The sequence below is a fragment of the Schistocerca piceifrons genome, chromosome 4 (genome assembly GCF_021461385.2).
Source record: "Schistocerca piceifrons isolate TAMUIC-IGC-003096 chromosome 4, iqSchPice1.1, whole genome shotgun sequence".
Taxonomy (NCBI): domain Eukaryota; kingdom Metazoa; phylum Arthropoda; class Insecta; order Orthoptera; family Acrididae; genus Schistocerca; species Schistocerca piceifrons.
In genome coordinates, this window is record NC_060141.1 from 288,139,549 (window position 1) to 288,161,657 (window position 22,109).

Genomic DNA, 22,109 nt, shown 5'->3' on the forward strand with positions numbered 1-22,109 from the left:
ACAAATGACAAAAAATGACTCAATTTGGAAGACAGAAATTAAAGAAGCCAGTACAGAAAAAAATAGTTTATTTGAATTTTCTGCTGACAAAAGCATCAGAAACCTGGGAAACATACAAAACAAAAAGGAATGCTGTGAAACAAAGAGAGTGAAAAGCACACAAAGAGTCATGTGACTCATTCATAAGCATCTTAGAACACAATGTACATGGCAGACAGCAATGTGCCTACAAGGTCATGAAAGCCCTCAACAAGGAAGAAAAGTATGGCAGCTCACTGAACATTGGCTAAATCATTATACAGATTTGTGGTGTGCACAGATGGCCGAAGATAGTACTTGACAAAGTATGCACAATGAAACAGTGGATCCAATTACTATGGATGAACTACAACAGCATTTGAAAGGCATGAAAAACAGTAAATCTATTTGAACAGATGGAATAAATGCAGAGCTAATTAAATATGGAGGACTACTGCTAGATAAAAAGACTTTCAATTAATAAATGAATGTTGGTCGAATTGCAAGATCCCGGACCCTTCGTAAACAGCATAAGTGATCTCTCTTTCAAAAAAAGGGAAACATTATAACTGTAAAAATATCATAGCATAAGTCTTCTAAACACTGGCTACAAACTATGCACAAAGATCAATAACTGCATGAAGAATATTACAGAAGAATATTTCTGAAGAACAAAACAGATCTAGATGACGTTGTTCAGGCGCAGACAATGTATTTGTAATTAAAAACATCATCGAAAAACACAGAGAACTTAATATAGAAACCCATATGGCCTTCATCGACCTTGAAAACGTCTTTGACCATGTGAGCCGCGATAGCCTACGGAAGATTATATTTGAATATAATAGAAGGAAACATTCCACGTGGGAAAAATTATATATAAAAGCAAAGATGAGGTGACTTACCGAACGAAAGCGCTGGCAGGTCGATAGACACACAAACAAACACAAACATACACACAAAATTCAAGCTTTCGCAACAAACTGTTGCCTCATCAGGAAAGAGGGAAGGAGAGGGGAAGACGAAAGGAAGTGGGTTTTAAGGGAGGGGTAAGGAGTCATTCCAATCCCGGGAGCGGAAAGACTTACCTTTGGGGGGAAAAAAGGACAGGTATACACTTGCACACACGCACATATCCATCCACACATACAGACACAAGCAGACATATTTAAAGACCTTAAAGACCTTAAAACCCACTTCCGTTCGTCTTCCCCTCTCCTTCCCTCTTTCCTGATGAGGCAACAGTTTGTTGCGAAAGCTTGAATTTTGTGTGTATGTTTGTGTTTGTTTGTGTGTCTATCGACCTGCCAGCGCTTTCGTTCGGTAAGTCACCTCATCTTTGTTTTTATATATAAAGAAGATTATATTTGAACGTAGGTATCCCAATTGCCTAATAGAGGTGGTGAAAGCTATTTACAAAACTACACGCATTGTAATAAACGCAAGTAGAAATTGATTGGAAGAAATAATTATTAACCAACATGTTTGATAAGGATGTTGACTATCACCTACCCTTTTTAATATCTATATTGACTTCATTATTTGCAAGTTGAAATGTAATGTAAACAAAAGGAATTAAGATAACAAATGAGAAATACCTGACTGTACTTTTCTTTGATGATGTCATTATTATTATTATTATTATTATTATTATTATTATTATTATTATTCAAAAGAATGAAAATGACCTCCAAAGATCAGGTGTACCAGCTAAACAAAATTTGTAAGAAGTACAACTTTAAAATTTCTAGTAACAAAATAAAAATAATGGCAATTGTTTTGGATAATTCAGTTTTAGAACAAGTGTCCTCACATCTCTTATTTAGGCTGGGCTGTAAGTTTTGATTTCCACCCTGATACTGAAAATAAAATACATGATTTCCAAGCTGTAGGTGGTACCATTAGTAGAACATTAAATATTTTCGGCATGAATGAAAAAACTCAAAAATTTTGTGGAGATTGGAATCACAGGTTCATGGAGGTGATTTGGAAAGGTAGTCTCGTGAAGTAGTTCTAAATACATTTTCCAAAACCTTTCTAGAGCAGCTAGTTTGACACACCATACAAAGGAAATATCCTACACGTTGCAACTACCAACAGGACTGGCCTTATCAACAGTGTCAGTACAGAGACAGGGATTAGTGAACATAATATCACAGCAATGATGGTTATCAAAGTTAACAAATCCATCAAGAAGACAAGGAGAACTTTCATGTATGAAAGAGAGTAGATTGGATTAATGCAGAAAAGACCCACCACTGTTTATTAATGAAATTCAGAAAACACTGAGGATTCACAGATTGCTAGACTCCTGGTTCAAAAAAAGAAATGTGGAAACATGATAGGCAAAAGTTAGTAGAAATTCGTGCATCTGTGGGGGGGGGGGGGGGGGGGGGGGGAGGGGGGGGGAGGTTGATAAAAAAGATTGATGTGCAAAATATATAACTACCAGTGTTCATAATTTAACATAAGGAGTTGCTGAGTACCCAAGAATCCTACTACATAGAATCAGTGAGTGGGTTGAAAGCTTCTATCAAGGCACTTGTCAACCAGTCTGATGTAGCAACAGAAAAAAGCAAAAGGAAAGCTTAAATTAAACTTCCGCAAAAACACACATCCCTGGCATTAAGACACAACTAAATGAGTTGAAAACAAATAAGCCACCAGGTCCAAATGGGATCCATATTCGGTTTTACAGAGAGTCCACTGGCCCCTCAGTTAGCTTTCATTTACTGCAAATCTATTGCCAAGCACAAAGTCCTATGCAACTAGTAAAAAGCACGAGCGACTCCTGTATGTATGAAAGATATAAGGATGGACCTGAAAAATTACAGACCAATATCCTTACCATCAGTTTGCTGTAGAGTTCTTGAACATATTGTAAGTTTGAATACAATAAATTTCCTCAAAACAGCAAAGCTGTCCACAAATCAGCACATGTTTAGAAAGCATCACTCATGTGAAACTCAGCTTCCCTTCTCTCATGTAATAGAATGTGAGGCATGAATGAAGAGCAACAGGTAGATTTCATATTCCTAGTTCCAGAAATTGTTTTGACACTGTGCTCACTGCAGACTACTAACCAAAGTCCAAGTATAGGGAATAAGTTCCCATACATGTGAGCGGTTCCGAGACTTATTAAGTAATAGAAGCCAGTACACTGTCCTGGACGACAAGTGTTCATCAGAGACAATGGCGTCTTTAGTAGTACCCAAGGGAAGTGTGATAGGAAAGCTCTTGTTCTTTATATACATATACAGGAGAGGGTGAGCAGCAACTGTAACTGTTTCCTGGTGATTCTGTAACGTACAGGAAAACGTTGTTTGCTGAGTGACTACAGAAGGATACAGGACAACTCTTGACAGAATACCTATTTCGTGTGATGAATGACAACTTGCTTTAAATGCAGAAAATTGAAAGTTAATGCATATGAGTAGGAAAATTAATCATATAATGTTTGAACAAAGTATTAGTAATGCGTCCCTTAACACCAGCCATGTTGAGTAACACCGCAAAGTGACATGAAATTGAACGAGCACATTACGTCAGTAGTAGCAAAGGTGAATAGTCAACTGTGGTTTATTGGGAGATATCTAGCAAAATGTAGCTCATCTACAAAGAAAACAGCATACAGAACACTGATACAATGCATTCTTGAGTATTGCTCAAATGTATGGGATCCCCACCATGTCAGCTTAAGGAATACATTGAATCAATTCAGAGATGTGCTACAGCATTTGTCACCAGTAAGTTTGATCACACACGAATATTGCAGAGAAGCTTCATGAACTCAAATGGGAATCCCTGGAGTGAACAACACTTTTCAAGAAACACTGTTGAGACAATTTAGAGAATAGACATTTGCAGTTGACTGTTGTATAATTACACGGCCACTAATGTACATTGTTTGTAAGGACCACAAAGACAAAAGAAATTAGGGCATACAGAGGAACATTGACGGTCTTTTTTCCTCACTCCATTTGTGAGTGGAAAGGGAATGACTAGTGGTCATGCACTATATCGTTGGCTTGTGGAGTATGTATGTATGTATGTAGATTTTACTCTCTTTATTTCTTTCTCTCTGATAAATATAACTTTTTATTGTGCTGAGTAGTAGTAGCAGCAGCACGAAGGAGATCTGTTACCCCTTACAAGACAGAGTTGACAGAAAATCTACTATCAGCAAAATTATAAAATATGAGCATCTCCTGCAAGTACGCAAAGAAGTCGGAATTGCCTGAGTAACAGATAGATTATATAATCCTCACATGCATGGCAACATCTTCTCAAAAGACTATCCTCCAATCCCAGCTGTCACTATCTGATCACCATCTCATACCCACCTTATCACAAGCTCAGCTCATGTGACCACCCACACTTAAGCTATTTCTTCAGCTTTTTTTTTTCCTCATTCATCATACTATGATCAATTTTAAATAAAGTTCCAAGTATATTGATGTGCTACAGCTTTGCTGAGGTGACGAACTGTTCCTGTGTCAACCAGCAGTACGACATAATAGAGGGAAGGGGTCAGCAACCTGAAATCCAGTCACCACTGAGCAAAATGGGATATTCAGAGCACAGGGACTAAGAGAAAGATGCCAGCCAGCACTTCTGAAAGCTGAAGTTGTGAAATCTTACAGCTATGCACAGCTTCTGGAGGATCTGACTGAACAAGAAAACCAGGGAAAATGAGGTCATTGCCGCCCAAAGGCAACAAATAGCCAACCCAGCGTGCTACGAGTTTCGGGGTGGGAACACTGGAATTAGAGAAACACTAACCAACCAGCTCTCTCTCTCTCTCTCTCTCTCTCTCTCTCTCACACACACACACACACACACACACACACACACACACACACACAACACACCAGACCACCCCCACCCCCTCCCCCTCCCCCTCCCCTCCCCACCCTCCCTCTCCCCTCCCCACCCATCCCATCCCATCCCCCTCCCCCCAAAAAATCAAATCATCGTCATCAGATATGCTGTGCAATGTAATCTATGCCAGCTGGAGACTAGGAACACTGACACTGGCATGCTGTGAATCCATGGCCACCTATGACATTGATTCTAACAACTTTCTCTCTAGCAGTGGTCCTGTCCTTGTAACTGACAAGAATAGAGGACTATCATAAACAGGGATGTTTACCAATGGTTTTATCCAGTTTTGTTATCAGCTGATCCACACACCAGCGTAGGGTTCACGCTTCGACCCTACAATATACTGTAGGGGGCAATTGCATTTGAAGTATATGCTGTACTTCACAAAAGAAAAAAGACAAAAACTGCATGATGACCATCTGGAACAGGATGATGATTTTGTTTCAACAAAAGAATTTCCTATGTTTCTACAAGTTTAAATTCACATTTTTCCTGAATCAGTTTTTGTTATATGTAGAATTTAGTTTTACTTTACTGTCCTCAATTTTTTTTGGTTTCATGGCATTTATTACTGATTATTCAAAGTTTGGCTAGGAATTTCAGTTTTATCATCAGTACTGTACGTCCTAAGTTATTAGCTCTAGCCATCCAGGAAATTCCACTGTTACTACAGTCAGCCATGCTGTTTCAACATGCGATAATCTCAATATGATAAATTCTTCCAAAAAAACACTTCAAACTGTTATCCCTGGAATATAATATCAACAAACTTTGATAGCAACAACAATGCATCTTATTTCAATCGGGACACTATGCACTGCTGGCTTGAAGCATGTTATTGCGGTGTCAGCATAGTTTTACTTTGCACTGAAATTAGTAAAAGAGTGCTGAGATCTTATTAGTCAAGGCTGCTCTATAAAACATACATTCAAATATTGATTTCTTTAAATAAATACAAAAACATCACCCTTGGTTTTATGTGACTGACAAAATTCATGGCTATGTGACAAATTCTCCTGCACACATTGTCACATTCACAACCCCATAACGGTAAATGCTTCTGGAGCCATAGAACTCACAGTCAATAATAAACTATCAGCAAATATACCAGAGTTAACTGTAATCAAGCAACAAACACTATAATTCAGTGCCCTTCTTTATCTTTCCTTATGCGACTCCATAACCGATTACTTTGGAAGACAAATCTCAGAGTGATTTCTAGCAGACTGACTCCAACAATTCTTTTCATCAGTATACAGTTCAGTTACCCCTGGAGACTTTCACAATTCCCACAGATTTCCCCTATCACTTCAAGAAAATTGATTTTCCTGCGAATTCCCAGCTTCCCAGGTGTTCTGGATAAGTAGCCTCCCTGTGTAACCCATGTGTCTCACCAGCAAGGTATATGTGTTGCATTGATATAGCACAGTCCTTCATTCACCATTAAGAGGGCAGGCTTGTGAACTCCATTACAAAATGTAGCAATGCTATCACATTCACTTGATATAATTGGAAAAAATATTTCAGTTTCTAAAAAAAAAAAAAAAAAAAAAAAAAAAAAAAAAAAAAAAAAAAAAAACAGAATTTCCATAAATAAGTACTCCAGAGTAGCAAAAAATTAGTATTTTTTAATGTAAATGGCAGAAGTCAAACATCTATTTTCTAATTATTAGATTTAGCATGGTGCAAGTAACTAAATTACGTACTTACCTATTTGTCAAGCGCTTTTCATCAAATGTCAATTTGCCTGGCTGTTTATATAGCAAGAAACAGTAACGATGCAGGCCTGACAAAAGTAAAGCATTTTATTACAGATTCAATTCACAAAGGACTCAATTTAAAATTTCAATACAAAAACATTAACTAGTAAGTACAACTGGTAAGGGTACTAAAAATCTAATTCCTTTTTTTTATCTGCAATAATTGTTCTCATATGCTCTGAATAATAAGCAATCTAGAAAGAGTAAATGCCCCGAACAAGCACACATGGGCGCTTGTATACTTTTCCATCTTAAGTTCTACCATTCCTCCTTTCATTACTTGTATTCCATCCACAAATTCATATCATATCATATCAATGTTTTTAAGTGTACACAAACCGTGAGGCACACATTAAAAAAACTCAAAGAAACAATGGGCAGCAAGAAATTCAGTTCCCTTGAAATAGTGTGCTGTACAGTGCATCAGTGGTTCTGCAGACTCCCAAGGATTACTGTGGAGTTGTACTGAGAATGGGAGAAATGATATCAAAAAGTTATGGAACAATGTGTCACATATGCACAATACGTATTTCACAAAATATTTACTGCTTACATTTGAATCACTGCCACATATGTTGATCTGAATTTCTTGCACATTTTCAAAAGGATATCACAATTATGGATGGCATACTACTCACCTGCAAATATACATCAAATTTCATCCAGGAAACAACAGGTCTGCAATAGTACTTATACTAACACAACTAGGTTCTACTAATTTGTGGATGCACATTTAATAATTTCTTGGAATCTATATTAAAATGTACTCAGCCTGTCTCTGTTAATAACCCAATTAAAATCAATGTTTAAGTAATCATCATTTTACCTCTTTGTCAAGTACTCTGGAGAACTCTTGCAACACAAGGGCATCCAGCTTAGGCCAACTAAACATAAAGGAGGCCTTTAAAATGGTTGTAACAACACTAACATAAGTTGTTATATTTTATGTGAGTTTTTCCAGAGTTCCTTTTTCTGTTTAGTCATTGCTGTGAATGCAAGTAAGTGGCATGCCACATTCCTCACACCTAAGACATTATAATACTTCACACCTAAGAGATTGAAATACTTCAGACATCTGTAAGCGAATTCTGTCATTATACGAAGCATTAATTTCATATTTAAAGAACAACTGGTAACCAAGCTGATCACAAACAGTGAAATCATTGCATCACAATCACTTACAGTAAAGAAAACTGATTACTCAGGCACTTAATATTCTATTCACCTTATCTGTGATGAAGTTTAGTTTGTGGGGCGCTAATGCATAGTCGCCAGAGCCTGTACAAAGTCCCAATTTTTACACAGTCCAATTGTATTTTATACAATCCAACCTCGCCACTGTCACAAATGATGATGATGATGATGATGATGATGATAAGACGAGTACAACACAAACACCCACTCTCCAGGCAGAGAAAATCCTCAGCTCAGCCAGGAATCGAACTCGGGACCCCGTGATCCAGAGGCAGCAACACTAGCCACTAGACCACTAGCTGCGGACGCACCTTATCTATGCTCATTATTTTGACTTCAAGCACAATGGCCCTGTAAAAAAAATTTTATTTGATAGGCTGCCTCACCTGTATTGATCGTTGATCCCCCCCCCCCGCAAACTAGGGTCATGGTATGTACTCAGCTGCTACAAGCTTATGTATGTATGTATGTATGTATGTATGATAATCGTACCTCTAGTATCAGATTGTAGCCTCTCAGACAAAGTCATTGTTCTATCACTTGGCGATACAATTTTGCCTGATGGAAGAAGGGATATTTGTGTCCAAACATGTGATCACCCATCAGAAAGGCAGAATGGTAAGGTGATGAGTGTTCTATGTTGCAGTCCTAGATGTTGTTGAACTTGAAGTGGCCCAGTCAATAATTTTAAATGCTTGTAGAAAGGAGAAAATTACTTCTCTTTCTGCTGAATCTATTATGGAACTGTTTGTATGTGTGACAGTAGCAGTAACACAGACGCTGATGGTGACAGCAGGACCAACATTATGCAAGAAATGTTAAATAAGAAGTATAGTTTGAAAGTTCTGGTAGAATTTAAATGATTTTAGGATTAAAGAAGACCACTCACCTCTTGCCTATGTTAAGCACGTGCTACAGCAATCCCAACCAATGTGGTTTTTTTGACATCTCGTAGCACTTCGCAGTCTGACTGCATCGCACACTATTCTATGAACCACCATCCACCGATCACAGTTACAATGCTCTTCTAACTATTAATTATATATTTCATCTCCAAATCCACCCATCCTCCTCACACATTGCTCCCATTCCTCCTCCTTTCCCATGCATCATAACTTACACACCATCAAATATCCTCAAGATTAAAGAACAACCCCATAACCCTCCTTTTGTCCTTTTCATTCCCCAAACCCACACTCTTATCCAGTTCCCTTTACAACAATCTAACACTTTCATTTGTCCCATTTCGCACATCATTTCTCATTTTCCCAGCACCATCCTTACCCAACTGGACCGCTGCTCTATCAATCTGCATCAGTTCAGAATAGTATCCCTATTCCTAGCTTAAATCCAGTCCAACATCCTGTTCCTCAACTGTTACCTACTAAGACCCTACCTAGTTGACTTTTTCAGTTTGCCACATCCTTTAAAACTCCGTAACAACACTCCATGAAAAGCCAGAACCCAAACACACCCCATTACTGTCAACCTTTTCACCAAAATCTTCAGTCCCACACAAGTTTCAATCCTATCCAAAGGTCTCACCTTCAGCCCCATTCCCAATAGCCACTGATGCTTCACTCTAGACAATTATTAAGTTCCTACTGAAAGAATTTCCATTCTTATTGACCAACACCCCCAATCAATTGCCAAAAACCTTGTCTCTCTCAGCAAAGATACTGAACATTTCCTTAGCTGACACTCCACCATCCCCACTCCTTTACTTCGTGGATCACTACTCATCACTGCTGATGCCACCTCCCTACACACCAATATCTAATTTCCATGGGCTTGCCACTGTTGATCACTACCATTAATACCCCCTCTCTCAAGTCTTAAAACTCCAAACCCACTACCTCATACATCATGTATGTTGCCAACTATATCATAATACACAACTAATATTTCTTTGAGGAGAATTATGATCATAAATCTATGGAACAGCCATCTGCAACTGCACGGCACCCTCCTATGTCACAATTTTATGAGTCATCTGGGGCAAATATTCATAGCCCCCCCAAATCCTTTGCCTGGTTCAGGTTCACTGATGGCATTTTCATGATCTGGACTCAGAGCCAAGACACCCTATCCTCATTCCTCCACAACCATAACATCTCTCCCCTATCCACTTCAGTTGGTTGTCAAAACAATATGCTATCTTCCTGGACATTACGACCTTTTTTTTTTTGCCCAAAACTTTTAGTTTCCAAAATATTTTAACCTCACCCCTTAAATGTTTTCTATTAGCTGGATTTTCTCAGCAGGGTGACGAACCACATAGACCAGTGCAACAAATTTTAATACTGGGAATGTTAGGGTTTTGCAGCTTTCGGTCAGTGTAAAAGTTCTTCAGGACAGTACAACAACAAAACTAAATACCGGTTGCTTTTTAGGATGTGTTAGTTATTCTAAAGAATGTTTTCCCTTTCTTTCAATCCCGGCACAGTCTATGATGTTACTGAACACAACACAATAAAATTCCTGGTGCTCCTCATCCACCATCAGTAGTCCATCAAAATCTTGCATTAATTGAAGACACCTTTCAACAGAGACGTTAACAGCCTTTAGCTCCTTAATTTCTTATCGTCTACATATGAAGTTCTGGTTGTCTATGAAGAAGGGCATTTTTGAATAAAATTAGTGTCCATAATCTTGAGGCAAGAGAACACATCAATGCTTTGCTTGACACAAAGTCGGCTAATGTTTCCTTTGAAATAAAAATATGATTGAATTAGGGGTTGTAAATTAACAAATAAAAATTAATAATAAATGCTGTTCAGAATAATAATAAACTTTACCGTATCATGGTCCATCAAGTTCACCACAAAAACAGAAATAATAACTTTTAAATTTGTAGGTTCTCTCTGTCCAAATTTGCTTTAACTTTGGTTTGTACATCTACTTCATCATCACAAGAGGCAGCTCTCAATTCATTTTTATTTTCAATGGACAGTTCAAGTTGTGATCTTAGAAGAAACATTTTAAGCAATAAATTGCTCTTGTCATCCATCTTGCCCAATTCATTGCTGGGGGAGGGTATAATTACAGTCCCCCCCAAAAAAGGTCTTTTCTCAGAAACATTCCACACAGCTCTATGGGTCCACTGTATTACCTCTCACTCTCAGTTAATCTAGTTCACTTGCAAGAAAGTGTAAGATGCCCTTAATTTCTGACTCATTAAGGAACAAATCCAAAATCTTTTTGCCAATGTAAAAATTACTAACACTGACATTTTTCCAGTTTTCTCTCAGATGTTTAAAAACTGGTATGTCAGCATTACTTCTTATACCATAGTACTTTATATTCAAATACATTTTTTAAAATAAGTTCTCTGACCACAATCTATTGGTTATGAACTGTAGATTAAAACTGAAGAAACTGCAAAAAGATGGGAATTTAAGGAGATGGGACCGGGATAAACTGACTAAACCAGAGGTTGTGCTGAGTTTCAGGGAGAGCATAAGGGAACAATTGACAGGAACGGGGGAAAGAAATACAGTAGAAGAAGAATGGGTAGCTCTGAGGGATGAAGTAGTGAAGGCAGCAGAGGATCAAGTAGGTAAAAAGACGAGGGCTAGTAGAAATCCTTGGTTAACAGGAGAAATATTGAATTTAATTGATGAAAGAAGAAAATATAAAAATGCAGTAAATGAAGCAAGCAAAAAAGAATACAAATGTCTCAAAAATGAGATCGACAGGAAGTGCAAAATGGCTAAGCAGGCATGGCTAGAGGACAAATGTAAGGATGTAGGGACTTATCTCACTAGGGGTAAGATAGATACTGCCTACAGGAAAATTAAAGAGACCTTTGGAGAAAAGAGAGGCAATTGTATGAATATCAAGAGCTCAGATGGAAACCCAGTTCTAAGCAAAGAAGGGAAAGCAGAAAGGTGGAAGGAGTATATAGAGGGTCCATACAAGGGCAATGTACTTGAGGACAATATTATGGAAATGGAAGAGGATGTAGATGAAGATGAAATGGGAGATACGATACTGTGTGAACAGTTTGACAGAGCACTGAAAGACCTCAGTCGAAACAAGGCCCCGGGAGTAGACAACATTCCATTGTAACTAGTGACGGTCTTGGGAGAGCCAGTCCTGATAAAACTCTACCATCTAGTGAGCAAGATGTATGAGACAGGCAAAATACCGTCTGACTTCAAGAAGAATATAATAATTCCAATCCCACAGAAAGCAGGTGTTGACAGATGTGAAAATTACCGAACTATCAGTTTAATAAGTCACAGCTGCAAAATACTAACGCGAATTCTTTACAGATGAATGGAAAAACTTGTAGAAGCCGACCTTGGGGAAGATCAGTTTGGATTCCATAGAAATGTTGGAACACGTGAGGCAATACTGACCCTACGACTTATCTTAGAAGAAAGATTAAGGAAAGGCAAACCTACATTTCTAGCATTTGTAGACCTAGAGAAAGCTTTTGACAATGTTGACTGGAACACTCTCTTTCACATTTTAAAGGTGGCAGGGGTAAAATACGGGGAGCAAAAGGCTATTTACAATTTGCACAGAAACCAGATGGCAGTTATAAGAGTCGAGGGGCATGAAAGGGAAGCAGTGATTGGGAAGGGAGTGAGACAGGGTTGTAGCCTCTCCACAATGTTATTCAATCTGTATATTGAGCAAGCAGTAAAGGAAACAAAAGAAAAATTTGGAGTAGGTATTAAAATCCAGGGAGAAGAAATAAAAACTTTGAGGTTTGCCGATGACATTGTAATTCTGTCAGAGACGGCAAAGGACTTAGAAGAGCAGTTGAACGGAATGGATAGTGTCTTGAAAGGAGGATATAAGATGAACATCAACAAAAGCAAAACGAGGATAATGGAATGTAGTTGAATTAAGTCGGGTGATGCTGAGGAAATCAGATTAGGAAATGAGACACTTAAAATAGTAAAGGAGTTTTGCTATTTGGGGAGCTAAATAACGGATGATGGTCGAAGTAGAGAGGATGTAAAATGTAGACTGGCAATGGCAAGGAAAGCGTTTCTCAAGAAGAGAAATTTGTTAACATCAAGTATAGATTCAAGTGTCAGGAAGTCGTTTCTGAAAGTATTTGTATGGAGTGTAGCCATGTATGGAAGTGGAACATGGATGATAAATATTTTGGACAAGAAGAGAGTAGAAGCTTTCGAAATGTGGTGCTACAGAAGAATGTTGAAGGTTAGGTGGGTAGATCATGTAACTAATGAGGAGATATTGAATAGGATTGGGGAGAAGAGAAGTTTGTGGCACAACATCACTAGAAGAAGGGATCAGTTGGTAGGACATGTTCTGAGGCATCAAGGGATCACAAATTTAGCATTGGAGGGCAGCGTGGAGAGTAAAAATCGTAGAGGGAGACCAAGAGATGGATACAGTAAGAAGATTCAGAAGGATGTAGGCTGCAGTAGGTACTGGGAGATGAAGGAGCTTGCACAGGATAGAGTAGCATGGAGAGCTGCATCAAACCAGTCTCAGGACTGAAGACCACAACAACAACAAAATAAATTTATACATGTGCTGGAGGCATGGGAAATATAACTTCCTCTCCTCTTTGTGTTCACGTAAGATGCACGCCCCATTAGAACGGCCAGAGTATGAGGCAGCTGTGTTGCAGCAGAGATTTTGTGCATTGTTGTCAATATCCCAGTATTTTAATGCATTCCAAACAGTGTTCACTTCCTCTTTACCAGAACTATTCCACAATCCCAATAAGCTGTTCACTGTCCTCAAATGTAAAAATGACTGGAAGATTTTCTTCTTTGGGCCCCTAACATTCAATGCTGGCAACAGTTTACCATCCCAATGAACAGTATGAACTGCAGGGATGTCATTCTTGATGGCTGACTTTATTGTTTCAGAGCATTCTCCTCCCGCCTTCTGTCTGATTCTATGAAGAGGTGATTTTTTTATACAGAGCTCTTCAGTATTGTGACCAAGTGCCTCTACTATTGCCTGAAGAATATACACACAATGCCTTACATTCAGATGCCATCTGGCAACCACTAATTTTTAGTAATAAATCTTTGCTCAGAACTACATTCTAAAAACTCACCACCAATGTCAATTTCATGTGAACTTGTAAATTCCTTATCTGGTTCTTCAGATGATGAAGAAGGAAGTACAGCTGAAGATGTAGAAGTAGATTCTGTACACTCTTGTCTCCCTTCCCTTTCTCTTCTTCCAATTTAATCTGCCTCACTCTTTCTTCTTTATTCATAAGCATATAGTCTACTTCTGTAAGGTAGCCTTTACACCCTGGCTTTTTCTGTCAAAGTAAATCAATTGTGCAAATTATTTATGAACTTCTTCACAGACTTATATACACCTTGACAATTTTTTTGTGAGTTTTGCAATTTTCTCCACTCCAAATATAGCTTAGGAACATTGTGTGAACAATGCTGAATAACTCTAGTCAGCATTCTTCCTTTATTCCAAAATATAATGCACTCCAAACCATAAGATTAATGCTTTCACTAAGGGTTTATTTTTTCTTCCTGTAGGTCATAAAATAATACATCCAACACTTCTCTATTTAATTGTAATCTGTGTGAGTTATTTGGTGTTTTACATTTCCTTGGCACTGTGTAATTAATGTAACATCTTAGACAGCAGCTGGAAAACATGTGTGAGACAACTGGTAACAAATAAACAACTGGCTGCACTACACACGCACATACTGACAATCTGAGGTGATGTCAGTGTGAAATCTGCAAACATTCACACTCAAGTCAGCATGGGTTACAGTGCTTTTATCGTGATAAAATTTTGTCTACATATTTTATAGTACTTCACACAATGTGACCTCTGTCTTTCTCATGGCTCCACCCACATTCTTTGCTTATTAAAACCACTAACCACCAACAGTACCTACTTTCGAGAGCTATCATCCCTTCCACACCAAAAAATCCCTCCCATACAGCTTGTCCATCCCACAAATGCCATATCTGCAGTGACAAGAATCCCTTGAGCAGTATTCTGAAGGGATCATGAGGGCCTTCACAGACAGGCACTATCCCCAAACCTAGTCCATAAATTGATTTCCCACACCAAATCCCTACACACCTCCTACGTCACTTAATACAACCCAGATTGGAACAACTGATCCACATCCTTCTTCGAAGCATTTATTATCCATCATCATGAAATGAGGGACATCCTACCCAAGACCCTTCCCAGCCAACCTAAAGTAGTAATACATCACCCACCCGACTTACACAACATCCTAACCGATCCCTATGCCACTCCCACCCCCAACCCCTGCCTTGCGAAAGACCAAAGTGCAATACCTGCCCAATCCACCCACCAAGCACTTCCTACTACAGTCTTGTCACAGTCTTCTCCGACCCCATCAAAGGCAAGGCCACCTGTGAAAGCAGCGATGCCATATACCAACTTTGCTGCAATCACTGCACAGGTTTTAATGTCAATGTGATAACAAACCACCTATCCACTAGAATAAATGGCCACCACCATCCTCTGGCCAAGAACAAAAGTTGGCCACCAAGTGGCACAACCGGAGCTAAGCTCAGCATGCTCTATTTCAATGGCTGCTTCACAACTCAGGCCATCAGTATCCTTCCCACTGCCACCAGTTTTTCTGAACTATGCAGTCAGGAGTTATGCTTGCAACACATACTTCACTACTGATCCTCCTGCCCTAAATCTTACAACCCTTCCCTCCCACATTTCTACACGGGGAACCAGCTGCCTTACTCAGAGCCACTAGCTATCCACGCCCAACATTTCTTCCTGCCTCCACCCTCTTCCTCTACGAACCACAGCTGACAGTCCCCTGACATACTCCTATAACGACATTGTGTGTCTAGCCAGCACTATGTAGGGGGACGTGTGTGTGTGTGTGTGTGGGGGGGGGGGGGGGGGCGTGTGTGCGAGTGTGCATGCACATGCTAACTGAAGAATAGATTGACTCCGAAGGCGAGCAAGTTTCTTTCACTTTTGTCTCTGACTTTCAACAACTAAATGTTTCTGTTATTCTGAGTGATCTACTTTACTCCTAAAATTATAAACAAGTAGCAAAACAGGAAGAATGATTAGTAAAAACCAAGAAGAATGGCTAGCAAAGACAAGAACACATTTATTACGTGTAGCTAAGAACACACAACATGAGGCAGATGGGAAATAGGATGAAGCTGACTGCTCTTACATGCCTTTCTACACCCGCATGATGAGAATACACACCTACAAAACAGGTATACTCTGCAGCAAGGGCAATAAAACTTCTTTTCAAGGACAATCTCCACAACAACTGCTGTGAAACTGATCATCATGCTGATTATAGAGTTGCAAAATGCTGTAAAATCACATGCAAAGCATCAAAGGAGAAACACTTATACATATGAATGTTATATCTTCTCTGTGCGACAAGTGGTTATGGGTTTTGAGCTGGTCCTCTACTGATCAGCAAAGATTGCAGCTGCTTTCCAGGCTATACTAACTCGGTGGCTCTCTGGGAGCTGCAGCAGTGACAATAAAGGAAGCCCTGTGGAGGGAGACCATACAGTGTCAGTCAGCAAGTGTCTTGTGGATGATCAGCTAAAATAGCAGTGCCTGTCGTGGGTAAGGAGTGTTTTTTTACTATGCTGCAGGCAAAAGCTAGGCTCTGTGACTTTTCTCTGTTTAATGGAGTGGCAGTTGCCATTTGTGGTTGGCAGTGCAGCTTGGAAAGAGCCAGCTGTGGCAGCCAACGTGTTTATATGTAAATATGGCCCATGTTTTTTGGGTGGCTGAGTGGTGCAGCCAACGGAGCTTACTGGGCCTTCACATCAACCAGTTTCTGAGACGTGCCTGATGGAATTTAATGTTGAAAATTATTCCCTAATTTGACTTAAATTGTGGTAAATAACTGACCTTTAGGTTCCATAGATTTCGAGAACTGCAGGCACCCACTTATCTAGAGATTAATCTGCTTGTTCAGTGCAATATTTCAGATTGTTCAAGTGTGGCTTCCTTCCTTGGTTAAGAGTAAATTTTTTGGTGACCACCCCTTTGATCAGTCATGAGCTAAATTGTTTTGATTGGCTTCCACTCAGAGATTAGGGTAACTCAAAGACAAGCATCATTAAGCTTTAATTTTGTATACCTCTAGTCTTACGATTTATGTGAAGGAAGCGTCCTCACAATTATTCTGGTTAAACATTTTTAATTTTCCTTAAATACTGGGCTCTTCCAGCCACTGGGACATTTATACAGATGTGTTAATGGATGTGTTAGTCATTGCTGAGTTCAATCAAATTAAGTTTTTTAGCAGTGGCAATAGTTGCCAAAGTGCTGTGGTGGAAGTTGCAGTAGCTGCATGTGGTGGATGATGATGATGATGGTGATGATGATGGTGATGATGATGATGTTTGGTTTGTGGGGCACTCAACTGTGCGGTTATCAGCACCCGTACAAATTCCCAACCTTTGCTCAGTCCAATCTCGCCATTTTCATGAATGAAGATGAAATGATGAGCACAACACAAACACCCAGTCATCTCGAGGCGGGTGAAAATCCCTGACCCCGCCTGGAATTGAACCCGGGACCCCATGCTCGAGAAGCGAGAACGCAGCCGCGAGACCAAGAGCTGCGGACAGCTGCATGTGTTAGGACAAATGGCAGAAAACAGTGGAAGTAGATGCCGTGGTGGAATGAAACATTTAAGTCGGTAACGGAAAGGTAGAACAAAGCCTTCAGGATGGTTCCAAGAAAGGAACAAATTTGCAAGAGGAGAATATGAAAAGAAGAAAGTGGTAAATATGTCATTGGCTGTGGAGAGAAGAAAGTGGATGAAAAAATGGATAAAGATAATGGAGGAAGATAGCAAGGAAGTAAAGAAGTACTATCTGGAATGGTCAAAAGTGAGACAAGCCAGTTGAGACAGGATGCAACAATGATGGCTAAAAATGAAAAAGGATCACTGAAGATAATTTGGAAGGAGTACTTTGAGCACTTGCTAAATCCAAATGGCCTTGGATGTGATAACTGGCTAAAGGAGGTAGAAGTAAACTCTTGGGCGGTGGGGAGGTGGAGGAAGGGGGGAGGGGGATGACCTAACACGGAAAAATGGAAAGAAATGGAAATGGCACTGGCCAAGATGAAAGGAGGAACAGCACCAGATGTGGATCAAATAATTTTGGAAATGATTAAGGCAGCAGGGGAGGTTGGGAAACTATTTCTGCTTCGTGTGATGAGGTTCGTGTTGGAGAAGACTCCAAAAGACTGAAGAGGGCACTAATTGCCCCTACATTCAAGAAAGGAAATAGAAATGATTGTAGAAACTACAGGGGAGTCACACTTGTACCACACTGCACCACATGCATGGAAAGATTCTGGAAAACAGAATCCAAACAAGGGGCGAGAACAATTTGAGAGAGCAGCAGCATGGCTTCAGACCTAGGACGTCAACTGTTGCTTCATGTTTACAGTGATTCAGTTCCACAAGCACCACTATGAATTTGGGGAAAACCTCGTGATGGTCTTTCCCAATACAGAAAAAGGCATTTCTTAGTGTGTGTAGCAGAACGGTCTGGGAAGCTGAAAAATGGACAAGAAGAATGGAGGAGATGTATTGCGGAAGTCTGAGCTATGTGAAATTGGAAAATGAAAGGATGGATTGGTTCCGTCAAACAAGTGGTATGAAACTGGGCAGTGCATTGTCACCTCTCTTCTTCAGTGTGGCCTTTGATGAGATACTGACTAAGGTGGCAGAAAAAACCTGAGAAAAGATGAAAGCAATGGTGTTTGCATGTGACTTGATGATCTGGGGAAACAGAGGAGGAGATTCCGGAACAGCTGGATGCTTGGAAAGAAACTGGAAGACAGTGTGGAATGAAATATAATTTAAACAAATGTGAAATCCTGGATAGAACAAGAAACAAGAAATCCAACTATCGCAATAAGGGCTGGAGGTGCAGACAGGGTGTATACGTGGACAAGGAAAAAAAATTCCCGGATTTCTCCTGGATTTCCTGGTTAAAAATACACTTTCTCCCGGGTGGAAACATCGTTTTTCCCCGTTAATTGACAGTATATTTTCTCTCAGAACTATATAACTTATCAATCCTTTGAATGGTTATGGTTTTACACATGGGCGTAGAATTTCCCGGCACTTTAGAGGACGAAACACCTTTTGGAAAGTTGTTTGATGTGCAGTAACATGTACACTGCATATTTTCGTATTACGAATGTATAAATTTGAATTCCACCAAACACCGCATGTTACTTTCCGAAGCATTGAAATCGAGATTGTGATGCGTATTTGTAAGCCAGTCATAGCTCATGTCACGTGATCTCGCCATCCGATGACAGCGGATATTCAGACCTTCGGACACGTGGTGTAGTCAGCCAATAACAACATCACTGTTAGGTAGCGCGAATACACAAACAGGAAAAGTTAATGGTTTAAATTAATATATATAATGTTGCTACAAGAAAAACAAAGCTTTCACATATAATACTGGTCTCTAAGGCCAATACGCTGCAAGAGAAGCTAAGCTTTCAAATATAATGTTGGTCTTTTTTGCAGGTATTACATTTTAAGATATATCACACAAATGTGCCAGTAAATTTTTTAATAACGACATAAAAGTGTGATCTTCTGGGCTATAAATTCTTCTAAGTGGCTCTTCATCAAAGAGCTGATTTTTAAATGAGTCCCAGATTCCCAGTGAAGTAGGCATCGACCTGATATTAAGTTTTTCAATGTGATTTCGGGACGTAAATTTCCTTGGGTATCAGTACTTTGTTATCTCATGTATGGTCCTTTGTTATGGCATAATGCCATACATGCTAGAAGATAAAAACGTACACTTGAAATGCACCAAACAGTTGAAACTAGCCAATAGTTTGAAATTAAACCCTTTGTTTCAAATATATTGACTGCCTCAGCGGAAAAGATTAATAAAAGAAAATTTCTTCAGCAAACCAATAAAAATAACTTCATTGTTCTGCATGGCAATTAATGCTTGACTGTCAGAAAGGTGGAAATAAAATCAAATCTGAAACTAATAACGGATTTTAGCCTTCCTTAATTATGTGAATGTATTTTAATTCACATGATAGCTTCTGGCCAAAGAAATCAATTTTGTTTTCATTTGACATGAGTGCAGTAGACAAAGAGGAAACAGCAAAATCACTAAATGTAAACACGGGTCACATGGAGACTACCCACTTCCCTATTATAACTCAAGACTGCTCTGCGCATCAGACCCGTATCTATGATATTTCCGAACCGGGGCAATAGTAGACAGTGGTGTCCCTCGAGCGTTTGAGATAGGACGTCAAAAATTTAAAAACAATCGAATTTTCAAGAATACGTTCATTTTGTAGCACACATCTTTCTGAAGGCTCTGATACTTAAAACATACATGTCCGAGGATTTGTAAGACATGTTATCTGATCTTAAGTGTGCCAAAGTGCAGCACCACACCTCTTCACACAGCATTCTTCTATCGCACTTCACTGTATTTCGGTCTGTGGAATTGAAACGTGTATATTTTTTACTGGATGCCATCACACTATATTCAGGACAGCAGAAATTAAAATGTCCTATGGTGCCTCTCCTGCTTCCAGTCGGCCGGTTTGGCATCCTGCCCCTCTTTTTTTTTTTTTCTTTTTTTTTTTTTAAAAAAAACTCTTCAAAAAATTTGCACTCTTTATTCCCTATTAGCTAACAACTTGCTGCTTTGTGTGACATAAAATTAAGTGTAGGACACATAAAGCCAGTAAAGAGAAGAGACAAGCAAGACAGTGCACATTTCTTCAATCCTTAGCTCCTAGAATTTTTCTCTCTCTAATCTTGCTACAGCTTTCATGACGTGCTTTCCTTTCTGCAAAAGGATCTGTTACCTAATCAAAGTTCGTCACACGTTTTGCTACATGAAAAATCGAAATGTAGTTGTCTAATACTGAAAAAGCTGTAATTACAAATAGGCCCAAGACTGGTGTGGTTTCTCGACCTGATTACCTATATTTTGTCACCGTCTGTAAGATAAAATTAAATAGGCATTTATAATACTGCAGCAATTGTAACACACGCCAAATAAACGAGACTGTTTTGGCAGAAATGGTCATTTTTATAACACGACAGAATATAATTCACAAAGTACCAATATCAAATGCCTAATAATAGGCCTAACACAAGCAAAAAGCTTTACGTTAGGAAATAGTTTTACACTTCATTCATATGTTCCAGTTTCTCAAGCATGAGATCGAAAAGTAGTAGTGCGAAATTTTTATATAAATTTGGAATACTCTTATTCTTCCATAATTTGCATGATGTCCCCTTTTCTTCTCCTTCCTCGTTCTAACAAACTATGTTGTTATCACTAATTCTGTATGTATTCCTGCCGATGTCTAAGCTTATTCGCCGGTTAACTTCACTAACTCTGCCAGAATCACCAGTTTAGTTACCCCGCGGTTATTCTCCGGTTAGGCATCGTTACGTGTTCGTACAACGCGTTTTCCGCCCTACTTCCAGAACAGACCTTAAAGAGGCTGCTAGCCGGAGACTGTACAACTGGCCCTTGCTAGTATAGCAATCTGGCCAAAAATTTTCTGTCAAAATTTCATTTTCTTGGATACACAGAGAAGATAATACGGAATCTTTCTTACCTGTTATTCCTGTTTGTCGCTTATTCGCACTCTGGTAGTCTGAATCTATGGATTTTGCTGGCAATCTTAACAATGCTCACCATTCGCAAACCCAATCAACCACATAACCAAACAGTGGTTGGCTTTCTTTCGTTCAGCTATACTCCGCTCAGTTCATATTGCCCCTTTTGTCTGCAGGAAAGTTTATTTCTAGATTTGACGAGGATTCCACTGACAGAGACATCATGTACACTATGCACGCATTCACAAATCAACTTATGATTCATTCAGAAATCAACTTAGAATGTGTTCAACAATGTTCAAAAACTGACAGGAACACATTTCAAAGTCATACGAGTCTCTGTCGCTGTTCACTATGACTGGCCACCACCCATATTGATGTAAACCACCACCTCCCCTCAATTTCCTACTCCTTGACTGATGGCCACCCTGCAACTTCTCCTCCCAAGCGTGAGCCCTCATCTATCCCATTACTGAGAATCTACATCCCAAGGTCAATGAATTTGTCTCTTACTTCAAACAGCCAACCCTTCCACCCCCACCCCCTGTGTCACCCTTGACAGAGGTCACCTCCACTTTCTGGAGGAGGGCCTATATAGATACATCTGCATCTACGAGAGTTGACTGTGGTGCTCCATA

At 39.4% G+C, this 22,109-nt stretch overlaps 1 protein-coding gene across 3 annotated transcripts in view; it reads right to left on the reverse strand.

Annotated features, from left to right (window-relative positions):
- LOC124795024 (protein D3-like) overlaps positions 1-22,109 on the reverse strand; it is a 60,356-nt gene that overhangs the window by 15,491 nt on the left and 22,756 nt on the right. For all 3 annotated transcript variants that reach the window (XM_047258792.1, XM_047258794.1, XM_047258793.1), the window contains one exon: positions 6,613-6,688. In XM_047258792.1, the coding sequence (XP_047114748.1) occupies positions 6,613-6,688 (76 nt within the window). The remainder of the gene's footprint in view (positions 1-6,612; positions 6,689-22,109) is intronic.